This window comes from Pipistrellus hanaki, assembly GCF_964339955.1.
Source record: "Pipistrellus hanaki genome assembly, chromosome: 2".
NCBI lineage: Eukaryota > Metazoa > Chordata > Mammalia > Chiroptera > Vespertilionidae > Pipistrellus > Pipistrellus hanaki.
Window position 1 is genome coordinate 4,331,252 of NC_140504.1, and position 19,688 is coordinate 4,350,939.

General features: G+C 52.8%; 1 protein-coding gene across 4 annotated transcripts in view; it reads left to right on the forward strand.

Annotated features, from left to right (window-relative positions):
- The window catches only part of IGSF5 (immunoglobulin superfamily member 5), a 55,199-nt gene extending 35,953 nt beyond the window's left edge, over window positions 1-19,246 (forward strand). For 3 of the 4 annotated variants that reach the window (XM_084873850.1, XM_084873849.1, XM_084873847.1), the window contains exons 5-8: window positions 5,999-6,155; window positions 10,427-10,509; window positions 11,648-11,760; window positions 18,806-19,246. In XM_084873850.1, the coding sequence (XP_084729976.1) occupies window positions 5,999-6,155; window positions 10,427-10,509; window positions 11,648-11,760; window positions 18,806-18,901 (449 nt within the window). In that variant the 3' untranslated portion in view covers window positions 18,902-19,246. Of the gene's footprint in view, window positions 1-5,998; window positions 6,156-9,145; window positions 9,162-10,426; window positions 10,510-11,647; window positions 11,761-18,805 lie in introns of all 4 variants that reach the window. The other variant, XM_084873848.1, reaches the window with a different exon arrangement.
- Window positions 19,247-19,688: the final 442 nt, after the last annotated feature.

Below are 19,688 nucleotides of genomic sequence, written 5' to 3' on the forward strand. Positions count from 1 at the left end.
GGAACTGAACTGTATCTTCTATACTCTCTTCCCAAAAAAGGTCACATTCTGAAGTACTAGGAGTTAGTACTTTAACATGAATTTGGTGGGGGATGGGAGATTGGGGGGACGGGAAGACACAATTCAGCCTGTAAGAGATGGTGCCCCTGTGAGCTGTGGAAGGCCATTCAGAGCCCAGCCGTGGTCAGCAACGAGTGGCACTGTGTCTTCCAGGGACTGACCCCAGTGCAATCCCACACAAGGTCGCCCCGGCGTCGGGCCCTGTCTCTGTTTCCATCTCAGATGCCCCAGAGACCAGGCGGCTGACAGAAATGAAAGCATGAGCGAATACAGGTCAGGGAGAAGACAGCAGAGGGGCTGGACAGCACCTCGGGGAGCAGTGGTATCTGCGCCAGCTGGTGTTGCCAACGGGCCTGGGACCAGGGCTGCCAGGTCTGTGACCTGATTCTGGTGCACCTCAGTGCATCTGAGAGCCAAGGACATAGAAGTTGGCATCCCTTTGATTTTTAAGTCAAGGCAAATTAATGTCAGCTTATAAAATGGAAAGGAACTTAGGTTAGTTCCCAGCAAGACTCTATGAGAAGAGGAAGCTGGAATTCAGCTAGCTTGCTTCTCTCCCTCTAGCTTACTATTTTGAAAATTAAAAAACCCCAGAGAAGTTGCAAGAACAGGACGGTGAATACCTAGACACAACGAATGTTAACACTTTGTCACACTTGCTTCTTTCTCTCCGCTTTTCTTTCTTTTTCTCTTTTTGCTGAGTGATTTGAGTTAGTTGGAGACTTTGACACTTTACCCCTAAATACCTCAGCATGTGGTTCATGAGAACACGGCCAGTGTATGTGTCCCCAATGCAGGGGCAGACAGGAAATTGAACATTGATACAGGACTATTACACAATGTGTGGTCCATATTCAAACCTCCCCATTTGTCCTTGATAGCTATTTCCCCTCAAACCAATATCCAGTCAAAGGCCAAGCATTGACTGTCAGCTATTCTTAAGTCTCCTTTCATCTTCAACCGTTCACCCATCTTTTTGTCTTTCCTGACATAAACATGTTTGAAAGGTCATTTTTGCGAGATGCCCTTCAATAGATTTGCCAGAGTTTTTTCCAGCTCACTTTGACTTAGGCTAGACATTTTTGTCAAGATCTGGCTGAAGTTATGTGGGCACATGAGGCCGATTTTCTCTCTCCTTGATAGTGAGTTTGATCCCTTGGTGAAGGTGGAAACCCCGGGTTTTTCATTGTAAAGGTGCCTTTAGCCTTTAGTCCGGAAGACTGTGTGAATTCCTTGGTTCTCACTGTTCTTTCACGCGATAGCTTTTGCGTTCACCGATAGGTCTCTGCCCGAAGCAGCTGTTGGTTGCTGGTTGTGAAAGAGCGGTTTTCCGGTTTCCTCACTTCTCTGTATCTATGAGTTGGCATTCCTCTGTAAAGAAAAGACTTCCCTTCCTTTTCCTAAAAGCAGCTGTAGCGTGGACTCATCTTTATTCATTACATTGTAATTTTGCTCCCAAATTATTTACTCTGACGCTCAGCTTGGCTCTGGCGTCCGTCTGTCACGTCCCGATTGGCTTTTGAGCACTTGGCCCCGTAGGATGTTCAACTCCCACCGCCTTCCCCTGTTCTAGCCCTAGCCCTCCCTGTCTCCGACCAGCCACCCCGGCTTGCTTTAAGCTCTTTGATTATCATATAGCGTGGCCCGGGCTTTGAATAGTCCCATCAGCGCCAAATGGAATGAAATGGACTGTGTCTAAACGACGCATCTTGAAACAGGAATAATGCAGCCAGCAGCTCTGGTCTGATGGAGGTGCCCATGGACATGGATTAGGGGGCTGAGCTGCCTGCAAAGGTTTTCTGTGGTCGGGAGAGGGAGAGGGGACCTCAGCTCCCCCGTAGGCTTTCTTCCAGCTGAATCCTCCCTAGACCAGGACCAGGGAAGGGAGCCTGAGTTAGGGCAGCGGGAGTCCTTCTGCCTCCCAGAGGGGGCGCCGTGGGGGCCCCGCCATGAGTCTCACTTTATTGGGCTCGTTTGGAAAAGGGTAATTTGTTCTAAATTATTCACCAGGTTCCAGAGCAGCTGGCGGCTGGCGGGTGGGGTGTGTTTTATGTAAGTGTTAGTGGCTGGGGAAGCTGGCAGCGAGGAGGCGCCAGGGGCCCCCAAGTTCCCGGCCAGTCCAGAAGGGAGGAGGCTGAAGCTGCCCAACTTCTTCAGGAGTCGGACCTGCATCGGCCCTGCCCCCCAGGCCCTAAACATGCCAGGAATGTGTGTCATTTCCAGAGCAACGCCTGTGAAGATGCCAGTGGCGGAAGCACACATTGATTTAAAAAAAAAATTAAAAAAAATTATTTTTTTTAATTGATTTTTTACAGAGAGGAAGGGAGAGTGATAGAGAGTTAGAAACACAGATGAGAGAGAAGCATCGATCAGCTGCCTCCTGCACACTTCCCACTGGGGATGTGTCTGCAACCAAGGTACACGCCCTTGACCAGAACCTGGGACCCTTCAGTCCGCAGGCTGATGCTCTATCCACTGAGCCAGACCGGTTTTGGTGACACATTGATTTTTTATTTTATTTTGTTTTTTTAAAGGAAAGGGCTATTGCCAAAGTTTTCCAAAAACCGATTTTCTCGATTCCAGAAGCAATGCGAGCTCCCAGCTCCGCAGACACTTGCAACCGAAAGCCTCCCGCGTCCGCCTGGAGAGCAGCCCCTCAGCCCGCCTGCCCCCGGGGCTGGCCCTTCCTCTGGTGTCTGGGCTCTGGGAGGTTAGCACGGAGCAGTCTCTGCAGGGGCAGCCTGGGAGCGGAGTGGCTCTGGTGATCACCACAGTGGCTGTCCCTTCCTCTGGTGTCTGGGCTGTGGGAGGTTAGCACGGAGCGGTCTCTGCAGGACACAGGGGCAGCCTGTGAGCCGAGTGGCTCCGGTGATCACCGTAGCTTTGTGCAGAGGCAATGGCCAGGGCAGAGGAGGGCGGCTGGAGGGTCAGCCCGAGTCGTGCGTAGCGCTGGCACTCGTAGCGCTGGCTGTGTGACTGCGGACAAGTCCCCGGCCTCTGGCTCAGTTGTCCCGCTTGTGAGCCGAGCGGGAGGCGGACAGGGCCGATGCTCTCCCTGCTGCTGCCTGTCAGTCACCACGGAAGGACCCGCCCCCCAGGCCCTGATTTCACTGGTCTGCACGGAGCCCGGGAACTGGCATTTAACCAAAGCTCCCCGATGCCTTTCCTAGGCAGTTCGGGTTGGGGACCACTGAGCTGGAAAATCTCAAAATGTAAAGCCAATTTAAAAAAATTTTTTTTTCTAAATTTTTATTTTTATTTATTTATTTATTTTTACCATTTTTAATTAAATTATTATCTGTGTACATATCTTTACCATTGCCCCCTTCCCTCCCATGCATGCCCTCCCTCCCAGAGTTTTGTGTCCATTGGTTGTACTTATATGCATGCATAAAAGTCCTTCGGTTGGTCTCTTTTCTCCCCCAGATCTCCCCATCCTCCCTAAAGCCGATTTTTAAAATGAACACACTGACAGTGGCCTGAGAGAAAGAGAAATAGCCTCTATTGATAAATCAAATGTCACGACCCGGCTCGGGACCCTAAGCAGCCTGGGCTCAGAGCCAGCTGGCCTGCTCCCTCGCTCTGGGACTTTGATGTCAGGTCGGTTTTCTCAGCCGTGGAGCCGGGACGGGAAGCCCTGCCTGTGGGCTGCTGATGGTGAGGAGGAAGCGGGTCAGCGCCCGAGGACAGCCGCTGCCTCGGAGCCGCAGGACAGCAGGAGCGGTTCTCATCATCGCTCTCCTGGATGCAGGTCCTCCGGCCCCTCGGGGTCCCTCTGGCCCGCACGTGCGCGGTGACATCTGTGTCCATCCGGCTGGTGTGGAGGCTGTGAGCGCCCTTTAGGGGCCTGAGCTTTTCTGTGAGAGCGTCTGAGAGTGCTATTTCCTCTCCTCCACAGATGGGGAAGCACAGCCTTCCTCGGAGGCTGCTCACACCGCAAACTCAGCAGCGCAGCCCTGAGGAGCAGCAGCGGGAGGGACGTGGCGAGGAAGGCAGGCCTGTGAACGGGGAGATCACCAGGGACTGAGCCCGCAATCTGAGCATGCACCCCCGGCCAGAATCGAACTCAGGACCTCCCGGTTCATAGGCAGATGCTCTATCCACTGAGTCAAACCAGCTAGGGCTGATTTATTTTTTAAAAAAATATATTTTATTGATTTCAAGGAGGAAGGGAGAGGAAGAGAGAGAGAGAGAAACATCAGTGATGAGAGAGAATCAGTAATTGGCTGGGGATCGAGCCTGAAACCCAGGCATGTGCCCTGACAGGGAATTGAACCTTGGCCTTCTGGTTCATAGGTCAATGCTCAGCCACTGAACAACACTGGCTGGGGGAAGCTTCATTTATTTATCTTCCTTCCTCGGAAGTCTGTTGCTTTACCATTTTCTAATGACCAGGAGCTAGTGAGATGGCATGCATTTACACTGGGGTGGCTCTGAGCATGCAGGGTGACTGGCAGCCTTCACTGAACCGCCGCTCACACTTAACAGGAAGCTCCCTGTGGTCTGCCTGCACTGGGTTCCCCCAGGGAAGTTTGGTTTATCAGTGCAGTTCCCACAGCGCGGCGCTAGGGGGCGCTGTCAATAGGCCTTTCCAGGATGGAGGCGATTGTTCTGGATCTGTGGCACCTGAACCCTTGCAGTGTGGCCAGTGGGACAGGCACTGAGCATTGGATTGTGTATAATTTTAATTAAGTTTGAATTTAGGTAGCCGCAGGATGTGTGTTGGAGAGCGCTGAGGCGTGGCTGTAACAAATCAAATTGGCTTTTCTTCTCTCCTTCCTTCTCTTTCCACCCTCTTTCATTTCCTGCACGCTCTCCTCCCACCCCCTTTCTCTCCCTACTCCACCAGGGCTGCCCCTAGCCTTTTCCCTCATCCGGGAGGACTGGACAAAACAGGAGGCCGGAGAAGACTAAGGAAGGTGGCCCTGAAAAGCCATGAAAAGAGCAGTTGTTATGTGTGGAGTGAATTCCTAGGTGGGGACTGGGTGGCCCTGGCGTGAAGGCTTGGCACCGAGTTCCTTCCCGAGTGACCCTCCCTCAATCGTCCTCGTTTCCTGCAGATGCTGAGCTCTCAGCAGGTGGGGACATGGAAGAGAATCAAAGGTTCATCTCTGTTCTTGTCCAGCAGTAACTGCTCACCAAGCGTTTATTTTTAATATTTCTTAAAATTTTTTAATTGATTTCAGAGAGGAAGGGAGAGGGAGAGTGAGAGAGAGAGAAACATCGATAATGAGAGAGAATCATGGATCAGCTGCCTCCTGCATGTCCCTCACTTGGGGACCTAGGCCACAACCAGAGCATGTGCCCTGACTGGGAATCGAGCCGTGACCTCCTGGTTCATAGGTCGACGCTCAACCACTGAGCCACGCCAGCTGGGATCATTAAGTCTTTAAAAAAAAAATATTTTATTTATTTTTTACAGAGAGGAAGAGAGAGGGTTAGAGAGAAACATTGATCAGCTGCCTCCTGCACACCTCCTACTGGGGATGTGCCCACAACCAAGGTACATGCCCTTGACTGGAATCAAACCTGGGGCCTTTCAGTCTGCAGGCCGATGTTCTATCCACTGAGCCAAACCGGTTTCGGCAGTATCTCTTGACTAAATAAAGGCGGTCAGAGCAGGAGGATCATTATTCCAACCGGGTGCTGTGGCCTGGCGCAGTCTCACTTATGTCTCAGGCGAGGGAGAGGCGCTCAGTGTCACTAAGCAGGTGTCCACTGGCGACAACAGGATTGTAACGGAAGATGCTGTCAAGGGTTGACACTCGCACCCTGAAGGGAAGTGGGCCCGTGGCCTCTTGCTGCAGCGGGCTGGATGGCTATAACAGTACCGGAAACGAAGTCTAACGTACAGTGTGGCAGAACCAGGGTGTCACGCCCCAGACAGGGGCCAGCATCCCTAAAATGTGGTGTTTGTTTTTCTCTTTCGACCTCACAGGCAGTGCTGACCAACAAGGTGCCTCGTTGCCTACCTGGGCCATAGTCCTACTTGCAGTGTCGTTCTCATTGCTTTTCATCCTGATCATTGTTCTGATTGTCATCTTCTGCTGCTGCTGTGTCTCCCGGAAAGAGAAAACAGGTAACTTTTTGTTCCAGTGGATTTGTATGTATTTTTTAACTTTGGTACCTACAGTTGAAGTTCATGAGTTCTTCAGCTCTGCCCCAAAGCACACTGGCTTTCGGAGCCCATGAAAAGAACCACGAGAAATTTTTCTTAAGGAAGGAAGCCATTCGGTGGGGGCCGGGTGCAGGGGGACAGGTCTTTCCACATTTAAAGACACTGACTGATTTGTGTGCTTATCTGTAATGACGTAAGGCTGCTGTGCTGTGTCATTTAGGTGCCATTTTCCCCCCTAGAATAATACCTACCTATCCCAGCACTCACTCATCCTAAGTTGTTTTCTGTTTTGTAGAATTCCAAGTCTTCCTTTGTAGGTGAACGTTGACAGAGTGGTAGGAAGAAAAATCAAAAGGCCCCCTGTTAACCGAAATAGCACAAATCAAATTAATGAAAATCATTACACATTTCTTCCGAATGAGGTCTTTGGAGCCACCCCCAGGCCCATGGGAGCAGTGGCCTTGTTTGGGGGTCAGGCTCCACACGGGTGGGCTGGTGACCTCAGAAATCAGTCTTCCGCATGTGGACGGCTCGGACTTCCCAACACTGAATGGGTCTCCATCCTTATCTTTGTCTCCAAAAACCTTCACCTACTTTTATTTGAGTATTTTCTACAATTAAGTAGTTTTTCTTTCCTTCCTCTTTTCTTTCTTTCTCTCTTTCTTTCTTTCTTTCTTTCTTTCTTTTTAAAATATATTTTATTGACTTTGTACAGAGAGGAAGGGAGAGAGATAGAGTTAGAAACATTGATGAGGGAGAGTCATCGATCAGCTGCCTCTTGCACACCCCCTACTGGGGATATGCCCGCAACCAAGGTACATGCCCTTGACCGGAATCGAACCCGGGACTCTTCAGTCCCCAAGCCGATGCTCTATCCATTGAGCCAAACCGGTTTCGGCTCCTTCTTTATTTTTAATATATATATTTTTTATTGTCGATAGTATTACAAATATTTCCATTTCCCCCTCCTCACCCAGCCCCTACCCCACACCCCAGGTTTTTAGGACGCTATTGCCCACGATCATGGGTTACCCATATACATCTCTTCTTGTTCCCCCAACCCAACATCGAGGAAGTCATTTTTCTTAAAATCGGAATTTTGATGTTAGGCTCCATGTTGGTGTAATTGCGTTTTAATTTTATGGACACGGACTGCCATTGGATGAGTGCTTTGTGGGCGTGCCAGGCACTGGGATGCGCCATAAAGAGCGTGGCCTGGCCTTAGCCTCACGGTCTAGCCTTCGCTCTTGCCTGGAGTTGGTTTGTGATTGGCCATTGATTTTGTGATATAACTTCATTCCCGAGGAGACAAAGTGAAAATTCCCGAACTCCCGCTGGCCCACTTTTGATGGGAGCGTGTCTTTACGGGGAGTCACAGAAGGATAACTCCAGTAAAACTGACTGGAATTTAAGTGGAAACTCCTGGGTGACTTGCCCTTTAATTCAGACCTGACCAGGGTTACTCAGCGGGGCGACACCATGTGGCAGTCGCAGAACCTCCTGGTTCTGGTTGCTTCGATCCTGCTTCCTACGGGCTTCTGTCTGCTCCTCCACCCTAGGAAGAAGGTTTGGGGTTCTGGTGGCCCTCGGGAGCATTTGCAGAACCACGATTCTCTGGCTCTTAGCTTCCTCATTTGCAAAATGGGAATAAGTCTTAACCCATAGGGTAGTTGTGAGAATCCAAGAAACGAATGTATTACACATTTCTGTGATTCACCCTAGAGTTTACCTTTTATTTAACCTTGAGATGATAAACCCGTGTAAGAGTGAGAGGTTTCTATTCCCCTGTGAGGGGCGGGCCTGTGACAACCTTCTTACAAGGCCCGCCCCGGACGGGTGTAAGGACCCCTCATCTCGATGTGAATGTAAGGGACCCAGCCGAGTCCTGGATTTGTCTGTGACCATGATTTCCACGCTTGCAAATAGGAAACATCACATTTTCTTAAAAGTATTTCTGACGTCCTGCTTGGCTGGTGCCTGGAGAACTCTCAGTTCTCACTGGTTACCTGGGGGCTGAGTGAGGACAGCTGCGGACCCCACTCCGCTGGCCTGGAGGCCCGGGCCACAGCTTCCAGCAGAGGGCTCAGTTCTTAAAGCGTCCTCATTACCAGACCACCTCTCTCCTTCAGTACGATTGCTCCTGAGGTTCAGTGTGGGTGTGAATCAGCAGGTGCTGTGAGAATTTAAAATAAGTGAGAACATCACCTAAACAATACGGACAATGAATGCTTTTTAGATCTAAAGGGTCATGAATGGAAGGCGGAGGCAGGGAAGCAGAGCCGTGGAGGACCTGGGCTTCAGAGACGGACAGTGGGGACTGGTGTGTGGCCCTGTCACTCCCCATTTTCAAGTTTTCCATTTTCTCCCACCCAAGAGCCCATTGAGTAAACACATTGGCAATTTAAACAGCCTTTGGGGAGGGTGGGGGTGGCAAACACAACTGTATGAATTGATACCATTGATACATATTAATTGAAACCATATCTTAGAGCTATAGAAATACTAGTGTAGTGCTTAAGCAGTCTACCTCCTCTGTTAAAAATACGGTAATGCTAATATAGTGGTGTCTAGTCTGGTAAAGTATGATGGCATTAACACCTACCTCTTGCGTGGTTGTGACGATTAAGTGAGACGATGCTCTGCACAGTGGGTCCTGGCAGCAGGTGTGGAACGCAGGCCGCCCTGCAGGGCCAGTGCTGTCTTTATAATCTTGCTCGTCAACTGCAGTATTGGTGCCTGCCACGTCTCAGGCATTCGGGGTTATTCATATTTGTGGTGGTGAGGAATGAGTTCTACCTTCCTTATGCATAGGGGAACCTAATACCTATGGGTCACTATTCAGTCACGTGTTAAAATTCAGGGGAGTCTATAAAAAGTGGTCTATACAGAGGAGTCTATAAAAAGTTTATTTTCAGAATTACTGCCCTGGTTTTGCTAATGTAATTTCATGTTCTGTTTTGTTTTCAGAATCCAGTTCTCTAAGGTAAGTTTGAAATTACATCTACTTTCTTAAAACAAAAGCAAATGTGAAAACAACCAAACAGCAACACCACACACACACACACACACACACACACCCCGTAACGGAAGGATTTAGGACTATGCTACTCAAAATTAGTACTGAACACGGACAACTCGGACAAGCCCCTATGCCACCACGGACTCCAATGGCGGCCTGAAGGGTGGGAGGCACCAGGTGGCATGAGGCTGGCCTTTCCTGGCTCTCAGGAAGTTGGTTTTCTGCACGGTGTCTGGCATTTGCAACTCTTTCCACAAGAGGACACTGTGCACCGTGACTGTTGTCCCTCCTGCTTTGAGTCCAGGCTAGGGACTCAGGGCACTGTAAGGATGTTGGGCAGCCAGGCCGAGGTCTTGCTGGAATTCCCGGACTGGGGTGGGTGAGGGCACATGGAACTGGCCAGGCAGTTCACCGCTGTATGTTGGAGAGAGCGGGGCCTGGAACATTCCGGCCATTCTTTTAAGGCAGCCGTCCTGTGGGACTTCATGGCAGCACTGCACTGCTGCTTGTTTCACTAGTCCCCTATGGGTAGGCATCTGTGCTGTTTGCAGTTCTTGCTACTGCAATTAGCTCGTGAATGAACATTCTTTCAAGCAAATCTTTGCATGTATCCTAGGCTATTTCCCTATAATAAATTCTGACTGGCCAAGCATGAATATTTACAAATCTTTGGACTTCTATTACCCAACTTCCTGTCCCTGGGAAGCTGCACTGATTTCTGCTTTATTTTAGAAGCTGCCTTTTGCTTTGTTTTGGAGGTTGCCCTTTTTTTTTTTTTTTTATTCTAGAGGTTGCATGCTTTTTCTATAAAGGGTCAGAGAGTAAGTACTGCCGCATGCTCTCTGTCATAGCTACTCAACTATGCTGTTGTAACATGAAAGCAGCCGTGGACAGTATGTAAGCAGACAGGTGTGCTGTGTTTCAATAAAGCTTTATTTATAAACACAGATGGTGGGCCGGATTTGGCCTGAGGGTTGTAGCTCGCCAACCTGCTTTATTTGGTCACTGGCTTCTGAGGGTTGAGGACTGACTTGGGAGTGGAGTCCACAGACCCCCTATGGTGGCTGTGAGTGTCCATCCTGAAGCTCATCAACCCCCCTCCCCCGATGAGCCAGCGGCTGAGCTGGGGCTAGTGCTAAGGTCAATGTGTGAGAATGCTCTGGACGGAGCAGAGGGAACTAAACATCCATCGCTGACTAACGTATGTTTTTTAAATGGTCTAATTCTAGGAAATCTGCAGATGTGGACACAAACCAAGAAACGTTTGAGCCCAAGTTAAAAAATGGAAATGAGAACTATGGCTACAGTGCAGGTGAGCGAAGAACCACGAGAGAGGGCCGGGAGGATGTCCACAGATGCACCCCGATTTGAAGTCTTTTTGAGCATCTTGATGTCTTACCTCGAGAGGATACAGGGGCGACTTCCCAGAAAGCATGGTCACTAATAAGAGGCAGGCGTAGGATTTGAACCCAGATCCTTTTGTAAGGCAGATAAATTTCTCCTTAGCAGCTGGGGAGGGAGGCCTGACCCTAAAGAGCTGTCTGGCAAAATAAAATTCCAGCGAAAGATTTTAAGTTCATCAAGTGTTGCTGAGAGCTCTCCCCAATCCCTTTCCCCTTTTCCCCGACTAAAATTCGGACTCAATTCTCAGCAGCCCCATTCTTTTCTTTCTGCTGAGGCTGCCTCCCCTGGACATTCCAGGTGGCCTGCTTTGGATGTTAAAGACCTCCACAAAGCACTGACTGTGTCCTTTGATAATCTGACCTCAGCTTCCTGCAGCATTTCCTGTGGGCGAGTATCTATTCATCAGTATTTTGCGCCATGAATCTAGTAACTTGACCCGGATCATGGCCCCAACCAACCCTCTTGCTTCGCTCCCCCGTCTGCCCCATGCTTGTTCATTTTCCTCGGGCAGCAGTTAAGGCTGTGGATCCACCTGGTCCCTGGATGACACGCGTATGTCGAGAAAGCAATTGATTCCCAGCCTGTTCGCCATATTTTTGCTTCCTAAGAAAACTTAAGTCCTGAAAGGATGTGACCTTCGGGGAACTTTAAAAGCAGTCTGTGGCCTTAGCCGGTTTGGCTCCGGGAATAGAGCAATAGCCTGTGGACTGAAGGGTCCTGGCTTTGATTCTGGTCAAGGGCATGTACCTCAATTGCAGGCTTGATCCCCAGCCCTGGTCGGGATATGTCTCTCTCACAGCGATGTTTCTCTGTCTCTCCCCCTCCCTCCCACCCTCTCTACAACAGTGGGAAAATGTCCTCAGGTGAGGGTTAACAAAAACAAACAAAAAAACAAACAAACAAACAGAACAGCCTGTGTCCGGGTTCGGACTATGTGTGCCGGGGGTGCTGTATGAAACACAATTGCACTTCTCTGTAAACGGGAATGGTTACCTGTGCAGCCTGGCTTTGGCGCGTGTCTCTCTAAAGCCATCCTTCCGTTGCAGAGTCGGCTTCTCCCCCTGCGAAGTCCCCCAGCCCCAGCCTTCCCGTGCAGCCGCAGCCACAGCCACAGCCACAGCCCAGCAGCAGGCAGCCCAGCAGCAGGCCGCCAAAGCAGGTACGCAGACCTTTCTGCCTTTTTTTCCATTTAAAAATTCTTACCTTGTGGTTTTAGGCCAGGATGGGGAACCTTTCTCCTGCCCAGAGCCGTTTGGATATTTATAGCATCATTCACGGGCCACACAAAACTATCCACTTACAAATGAGCCTGCTACACGTGGTCAAACATTTAATTAGCTCACCCCTGATGCCTGGGCAGGGCCAGGCCCAGTGATTTCTGGGGCTTTCTGTGGCCCCCGGGCCGGAGGTTCCCCATCCCTGTTTTAGGCGGACGATGGGAGATCGTGGCCTTTGCCCTCCTCCGGGTCCACTGCCATCCTGGAGGGAACGGGGCCAGGACATGTGGCCTTGCTTGTCCTCAGTAGTGGGTTTGGGGGGAAAGACCAGAAGTTTAAGCGGGGCTCGTAGATCTTGAGGTGCCTGTCGGACATCACCCGAGAGATGTTGCGTGTGCAGCGGGGTGCCCAGCCTGGACTCCCTGGCAGAGGCACGCGTGTCCATGTTGCTGGTCGGAGGGCAGTTCTGATGGTGCCGTAACCTAAAGAAAACAGTCACTTTGGGATTGTTGGAACACAGCATGTTAATTTTCTGACGCAGAGCCAGCATCGGTTGGCACCCATGAGTGACAGTTTATGTGCAGAAAATACAGTTCTTTTTATCCAAAATCATGTTAGGCAGAATAGAAGTCACAGAACCGCTTCTGACCCGGAGAAATACGACCTTAAACGAGAAGTGCATTTTTACGACCGTGTGATGGTGTCCCCAGTAAGAACGGACGTTCTCCCCTTTGGCTGCTGGGAAAGCCGGCCTCAGACGGGTTCCCACCAGCACACACTGGGGGTGTTGGCTTGCTCTCTGGGGTCGCTGCCCTCGCAGCCCCATCGCTTGGTGTAGACAGGCATTGCCATCCCCACAGCTCTGGCTCCCGCTGTGAGAGTCCTCCCTGCAGTGGGGATGCAGCTCAGGCCATACATCTCGCTGGGGCAGGGCTGTGCCTCGCAGGCCTTCGGTAAGGGGAGCTCTGACGGGTGCTCACCGCCTTCCAGGAGGCCCAGAGATGCTTTAGTGGCAGCCATGGCAGCCAGGTGGGAAGAGGTAGCCAGGAGGGGAGATGTGTGGGGCCTGCGGCACGGAGGAGACGGGGCCACGTGGCAGATCCTGAGCTCAGGCCCCTTCCCCAGGCTGGTGTCAGGAAGGTGGAGAGGTGCCGGGCTTCCCGCCAAGGCTGCTCTCTGGATGGTTTGATCTGGTGCTGGAGGGATGGCTGTGGAGTGCGGGGACCCCTTTTGGAGGTGGCCCGGGAGGGGGAGTCCTCGGCAGGCTGTGAAGAATGCCGCCTGTCATCCCCCACGCCTGGACCTGAGTGGGGGCCGTGGGTTGATTTAGGGGCTCCCTCCCACGCAGCGCCAAGCACGGTCACCCCAGAACACGTTCAAGTCCGCCATGACTTCCGTGGCTTTTCCGTGGTTACCTTTGGTCACATGTCTTTCCACTGGGCCAGCCAGCGTGCGGGGGTCGGGTGGGGGCTGGGAGGCGGGGAGGAGACTCAGAAGAGGGTCCCAGCGGAGGGTCCCCTCTGAAATATAGACAAGGGCCAGGGGGAACCCCAGATGCTATGGAAACAGGAATGGAGAGTGATGTTTCGGAACTCTGGATGCCGCTTAAGCTTCAAGTGTTGTTTTGAAGACGCACCTGGAGAGAAATTCAAGACGTTTCTGCTACTTGGACGTGTGACCAGCTAAATAATCCATCGGCGGAAACAGCAGTGGCCATCGGGCCGGCCCAGAGGGCTGGGTCCTGGGCGAACAGACAGGATGAAGGAAGGGGAGCTGGTTTGTCCCGCCGGAAACTCCCGAAGGGCGGTTAAACAGCTGGATTTTCCTGCTTAGAGTCGGGAACCCAGGCCCAGCAGCTCTGAAGAGGCCCCTGTTCGATCGCTAACCAAAGGGTGCCTTTGCCGGATGGGCCGCGGCACTGTGAGCAGGTGCCCTCTGGGGAACTTGGACTTGAGACGTACCAGGGGCTGTGTTTCTCCTGAGGCACTTACAGGAAAGGGCCAGGCCTAGGAGCATGCCAGCGCCCTCTGTGCCCTCGGCCCCAGGAGGACATGGTCCTGCACGTGGTCCATTGGCCACTGGGGAGCCTCCCGCTGGCCAGGCCTCTGCTTGAAGAAGCAGGTCCAGGTGAGCCTGGAACAGAGGGTCCTGTTGGACCTCCCCGAGGCCAGGCCTGCATCCCTGGGCTTCGTGGCCTCGTCCTCACTCTGCAGGCTGATGAGGACCTCCTTCAGAAGTCACAAGGTCACCGCGCAGCACAATGCCATCTGCTCCTTCTTTTCCCTTCACTGCTCTCCATTCTGCAGGGAGCCTCTCCCCCAAAGGGCCCAGGAGAGGCAGCTGAGCCCTTCACCGCCCATCCCCACCTTGTCCTTCCATCCGGCCTCCTCTCTGCATGGCTCTGTGTGACACCAATTTACCATGCTGCTGCCTGAACTGCTGCTGGGTGGTGTGTGTGGGGTAGTTAGAGGGAGTGTGGGGGGGTAGGGTTGGGTGTTTTCAATCACCCAGTGGGACTTCTGCCAGAGAAGCTGGCTCATTTGAGTCCTGGGACATTGAACACCATGTGCCGCGCCAGCTCAGCCAGGTTCAGTGACCCTGAGAGGGGCGGTGAAGGATGGAGAAAAGACAGACAGAGAATGAAAGCTGGGGCTGGGTGGGACGCTGTCCTCTCTGATGGAGAGCTAGTGACAGCACTCGGACCACAAGCCGTGTCTTTATTTTATAGCTGATGCCAGGAGGCAAAGTAAGGGCGTGGTCAGGATATTTACATTCTCGTGGGTTCCGATCCCACTCAATTACATGCACCTGAACTCTATCAAGCCCACAGCACTCAGGCACATGGGGCCACGTGTTTGGACCATAGGTTCAAGCTGACAACTCCAGCTGTTGGCTATCATTGTGCTGGGAGGGCTCTGCCCTCCAGCTGGGACTTGCACGTGGCCAGGTTTTAGTCCCAGGCGTGAACCTGTCCAAACACCGAAGCCGTTCTCCACATCACCACTTTGTGGAACCTGTGCCATGGGATTGGACCCTGAAGATGTGTAGATTAAACAGAGAGGCCTCAGGATGTGACTCAGTGGGCAGCAAAGGCCCGCCCCAGGCTTCGCCCTGGGGAGCTGGTGGGTGAGGTGCACGACCTGTGTTGTAGGCAGCAGCTCCCACTCCTGCTCCTGCTTCACTCCATGGAACCAGGTCTGAGAGCAGGTGACCTTGGATTTGTCATCAGAGCAGAAACTACCCTGTACAGTGTCTGTCCCGTCCGCACTCCGGCTCTCCCACCTGCCTGGCCTGCCGGTCTTACCAGCCCGCAGCACTTTCCCAAGGTCTCAGCCTCCGGTGGCCATTGACACCCCACGGTCAGCACAGACTCCCTGGGGCCTCCCGCATCGCTCCTCCTCTAGGCGGCGTGGCCCACCCCCAGCCAGGGGATGGGAAGTGTGTGCACAGAGGCACACCCCTCTGCTGAGCCTCACCGTCCAGGCAAGACAAAGGTGTCGGAGCGACGCAGGTGAATGGCAGGTTAGTTGGGGGCCTCTGAGGAAACCTGAGCAGTTCCCTGTCACTGGCCACTGCACTCCTTAGGGGTCTCAGGGACTTTGGCTTTCTTCAAGGGTCACCCGTTCAAACATGATCCAAGGGAGGGAAGCCGCAGGGCCTGGGCTGCCAAGGGTGTCATCTGTGTGGACTTTGGGGGCTGGTTCTTGGTCCCCACCTCTGGACTGCTTGGTTCGGGGAGTTGGGGGTCGTGGGTGTCTGAGTGTCTGTGTTTCAGAACGACCTGCAGGGGTTCTGATGGGTGCTGGGTTCAGGGTCATTGGCTGCCCTGTAGGGGGATGGAGTGAGGGGTGCTGGGATTCAGTGGGGCATCGCCAAAGGCCAAGTCGCCTACTTTGCAATGTCACACCAAACAGAAGTGCTATTTGCTCAGAGTCCCAAGGCATCCATGGCGCCTGCACCCACTACACGGTGGGGTTGTACTAGACCGTGGTCGGCAAACTGTGGCTCACAAGCCACATGTGGCTCTTTGGCCCCTTGAGTGTGGCTCTTCCACAAACTACCACAGCCCGGGTGAGTCTATTTTGAAGAAGTGGCATTAGAAGTTTAAGTTTAAAAAATGTGGCTCTCAAAAGAAATTTCAATCGATGCACTATTGCTATTTGGCTCTCTTGACTAATGAGTTTGCCGACCACTGGGCTAGACCCTCTCCGGGGCTGGCAGTGCCTGGCCTCCTGCCGGGATCACGTGGATCCTCTGCAGGTAGAGCGGGTGCAGACACTGGCCCTGCAGTGTGGACCACAGGCAGCCCAGCCCGGGCGTGGGCTCCGAGGGGCAGGCGGTGTTTCTGGGTTTCTCCCTGCCTCGCCTTCAGTGCCAGCCTTCCCGTCTGCAGAGCTGGAGGTGTGACTACAGAAGGCAGCCTCCGTGGTCTGAAGCTAAGGGGTCGGTGGTGGGCGTAGGTCGGGGCCATCAGTGGCACTGGGACGGGTACCATGATGGGACAGGCACCTGCTGGCTCTCGGAGGCCCCTTCCTTGCTCAACCCACCTCAGCCCGCTCCCCGCTGGGGTCTCCCGTGGCCTGGCATTGCTCATCAGAGGCTGAGGGAGGAAGCAGTCCTCACTCCTGCCACCAGGAGGCAGAAATGGGGATCCCCACGAATGCTTCCTGCACGGGGAGGTGTACCTCACACCCATGACATGCTCGCTGGGTGGGTGTCCTGTGGGTCGGGAGGTGGCTCTCAGCGCAGGGAGGCTCGGTGCAAGGTCAAATGCGAACTCCTGGCCTCTCCCGGGCTTTCTGGGCCGGACTCGGGGAAATTGGGCCAGAGAATGGGCGATCTGCTTGGAGGAGAATGTTTTGAGGCCCAGTGTGCAGACAGGGCATTGTCTCCGGGCAGGAGGCAGCCTGGAGAGCTGGGGGTGGGGACCGTGTGGCTCTCACCAGCCGGCGGCCTGCACTGGCCGCCATGCAGGGAGGAGCTGGCGGGGCCGGTGGGGTGTGTGACGAGTCTCAGCTGGAGAAGTGTCCACGCAGCCCACGGAGCTGGAGGACACCTTTCAGACGCCGTGTTTCAGAGGGCCTGAGGCACCCTGCGCTCAGTGCGCGGGAGAGAAGCAGGATCTCAGGCGGTGGAGGCCCCGGATCACGCGTTCACTAGTGGAAAGGTTTAGAAGGAAAAACAGGGACAGATTTTCAAACTGACACGTGCCCACCATGACACTTTCCTCCCCGGTTATTCCCGTTCGGACGAGCCTACATGATAACACAGATGCCATCTTCCACACGCCGGTCTCTGTCAGTGAACGGCAAGCAGCCACCTCAGGTGTAACCCCCCGCCAGGTGCATGAGGACGACACGAAGGAGAACAATTAGCAATCCGCACTCAAAATTCCAGCTGCCGGGAGAGGCAAGCGCCTTTTATTTTTATCCCAAGTCACGGGGCTTGGAAATGGGTTTCGTCTTGATGAATATTTAATCCAAACAATCCTTCCCCCACCCCCCATCCCCCCGTCTTTCCAGGCATCAATTCACTGTCGGTTTATTTTTCTGGTTATTTTAGGCAGCTCTGTGTCTTTCTCTGCTGCGCCTGTCAGGTTGGGGGATGAGAGGGTGAAAACCTGAAACCTGGGGCAGATCTTCCCTGTCAGCCCCGTAGAGACAGCCTGCGTCTGCGCGGCGGGCAGGGGACACCAAGGCCAGACCCTGAGAGCGGAATCCCGGCCCAGCCGCACAGACGCCCTGGTGTGACAGCGCTTCCCTAAGGGGTCCCCTCCGCTCTGGGTGCCGCGTGATTGGGAGGCAATAAATGAAGCCCGGGAGCCGAAGGGATTCTGTTCTGGAGACCGCCTGCCATGCCATCGCCACGTAAATCATGCATGGGGCCCGGTCCCATTATTTACGATGTTGGTGCAGCCACAGCACCTGGAGTCAGAGCTGGCATTCTCAGCGCGGGCAGGAAAGCCGGTAGCACGCATTTAAAAAAATATATTTTATTAATTTTTTACAGAGAGGAGAGAGGGATGGAGAGTTAGAAACATCAACGAGAGAGAATCATTGACCAGCTGCCTCCTGTACACCCCCTACTGGGGATGTGCCCGCAACCAAGGTACATGTCCTTGGCCGGAATCGAACGTGGGACCTTTCAGTCTGCAGACTGATGCTCTATCCACTGAGCCAAACCGGTTTCGGTGGTAGCACGCATTTTAATGGGGTGACACCCTCAGACAGGCCGTGGCCCCTCGAGGAATGAGTGGGTGGCTCGGGATTACACTTCAGAAGGAGAGGGGCAATGACCTCTGGATGGAGCCAGATGGGTGGTGTACGTGGAGCTGGTCCTTCAATGTTACCCCGTCCTCCAGAGGGACTGTGTGCCTGTAAGGTTAACAATATTGTATGTTGTTAAACAAAAGCTATAACTTCCACAGGAAAATCGGAAGACACAACGGCGCATCTTTGCAGGAATTTGCCTTCGTATGAACACATACTGATTCTCTGAGTTGGGTTGCTCTTTAGGTCCTGATCTTCGGGAACTTCTAAAATGTGTTTTTGAAAATATTTAAGTAGTTATAGCTGGTTTGGCTCAGAGGGTAGAGCATCAGCCTGTGGACCAAAGGGTCCCGGGTTCGATGTACCTTGGTTGCAGGCTCCTCCCCAGCTCAGGCCCTAGTCAGGGTGCGTGCAGTAGGCAACATTCTCACATCAATGTTTCTCTCTGTCTTGCCCTCTCTCTTCCACTTTCTCTAAAAGATCAACGTGGAAAATATCTTCGGATGAGAGTTCCTTCGAGAGAAGGAACCAAAAACAAAAATAAAATAAAAAAAAAACCCCAAAGAAGAAAATAGTTAAGTAAAGGAAGGCCCTGTGCTCACCATTGGGTTCCTCCTCTGTCCCCTCATGTTCTCTGACCTGGCGAGCGGGGCCTCCCGCTGCAGGGCACCTGCCCGGGAATCTCCTCCTCATTAACCAGCCTTCCCCTCTGTTGCAGGAACCCGATCTTCATCAGCAGGCCCCCACGAGCCGCCCGCACGTCTCCTTTTACACGGCCGGTCCCAGGATAACCAGGAACGTGACCTTGGTGTAGTGAGGGTGCTGACCTTGGCTGACGACCTGCCCCATGACCGGGTCACACACTCTCCCGAGGCCCGGCCCGCCGGCGTCACCTGGAAGCAGCGGTGTCGGAGTCATTGAAACAGAGATTTCCGAGAGAGAAGGAACCGTTGTTCCCGACTTCCCAAGTGGAAGTTCAGTTTTCATGTCCTTCAAGACTCCAGTGGCTGCTATCAAGCTACCAAGTCAAAGCTGCAAGCTCATAGGACGAGGCTTCTCAGCGCTGCACACTCCTGCTTGCTGGCCCAATGCGTCTGTAGCCTGCCATGACTTCCAACACGTTTTTATTACCTTCCATCCTATAAAGTGTCTATGTATGTCTGTGCCTGCGTGGGCATTATTGCAGAGGATCAGTGAAAAGAAGAGGACAGCAGTGAGGATGTGTCAGACATGTAACATTGCTGGGACAGCCAGAGCTCAGGTTACCAATGAGATCACGTGCTCAAGCCGATGAGCACCCGGTGGAGCATCTCATTGGGCACTTACAGGGTGACATCCATGTTTATCTGCCCCCTTATCAGCTGCTCTCATGACCTCAGGTGACTCAGATGTGGATGGTGCGTTGTAGGCGGTGTAGCTCACATACCACACGCACTGTGATGAAGCTGGAAATGGGTAATGTGCTCCTTGTTTTGTTTTGTTAGTCCTCACCAGAGGATATTTTTTTCCCCCACTGATTTTTAGACCCAGTGGAAGGGAGGGAGAGAGATAGAGAGAGAGGAAACATCGATGTGACAGGGACACATCGATTGGTTGCTTCC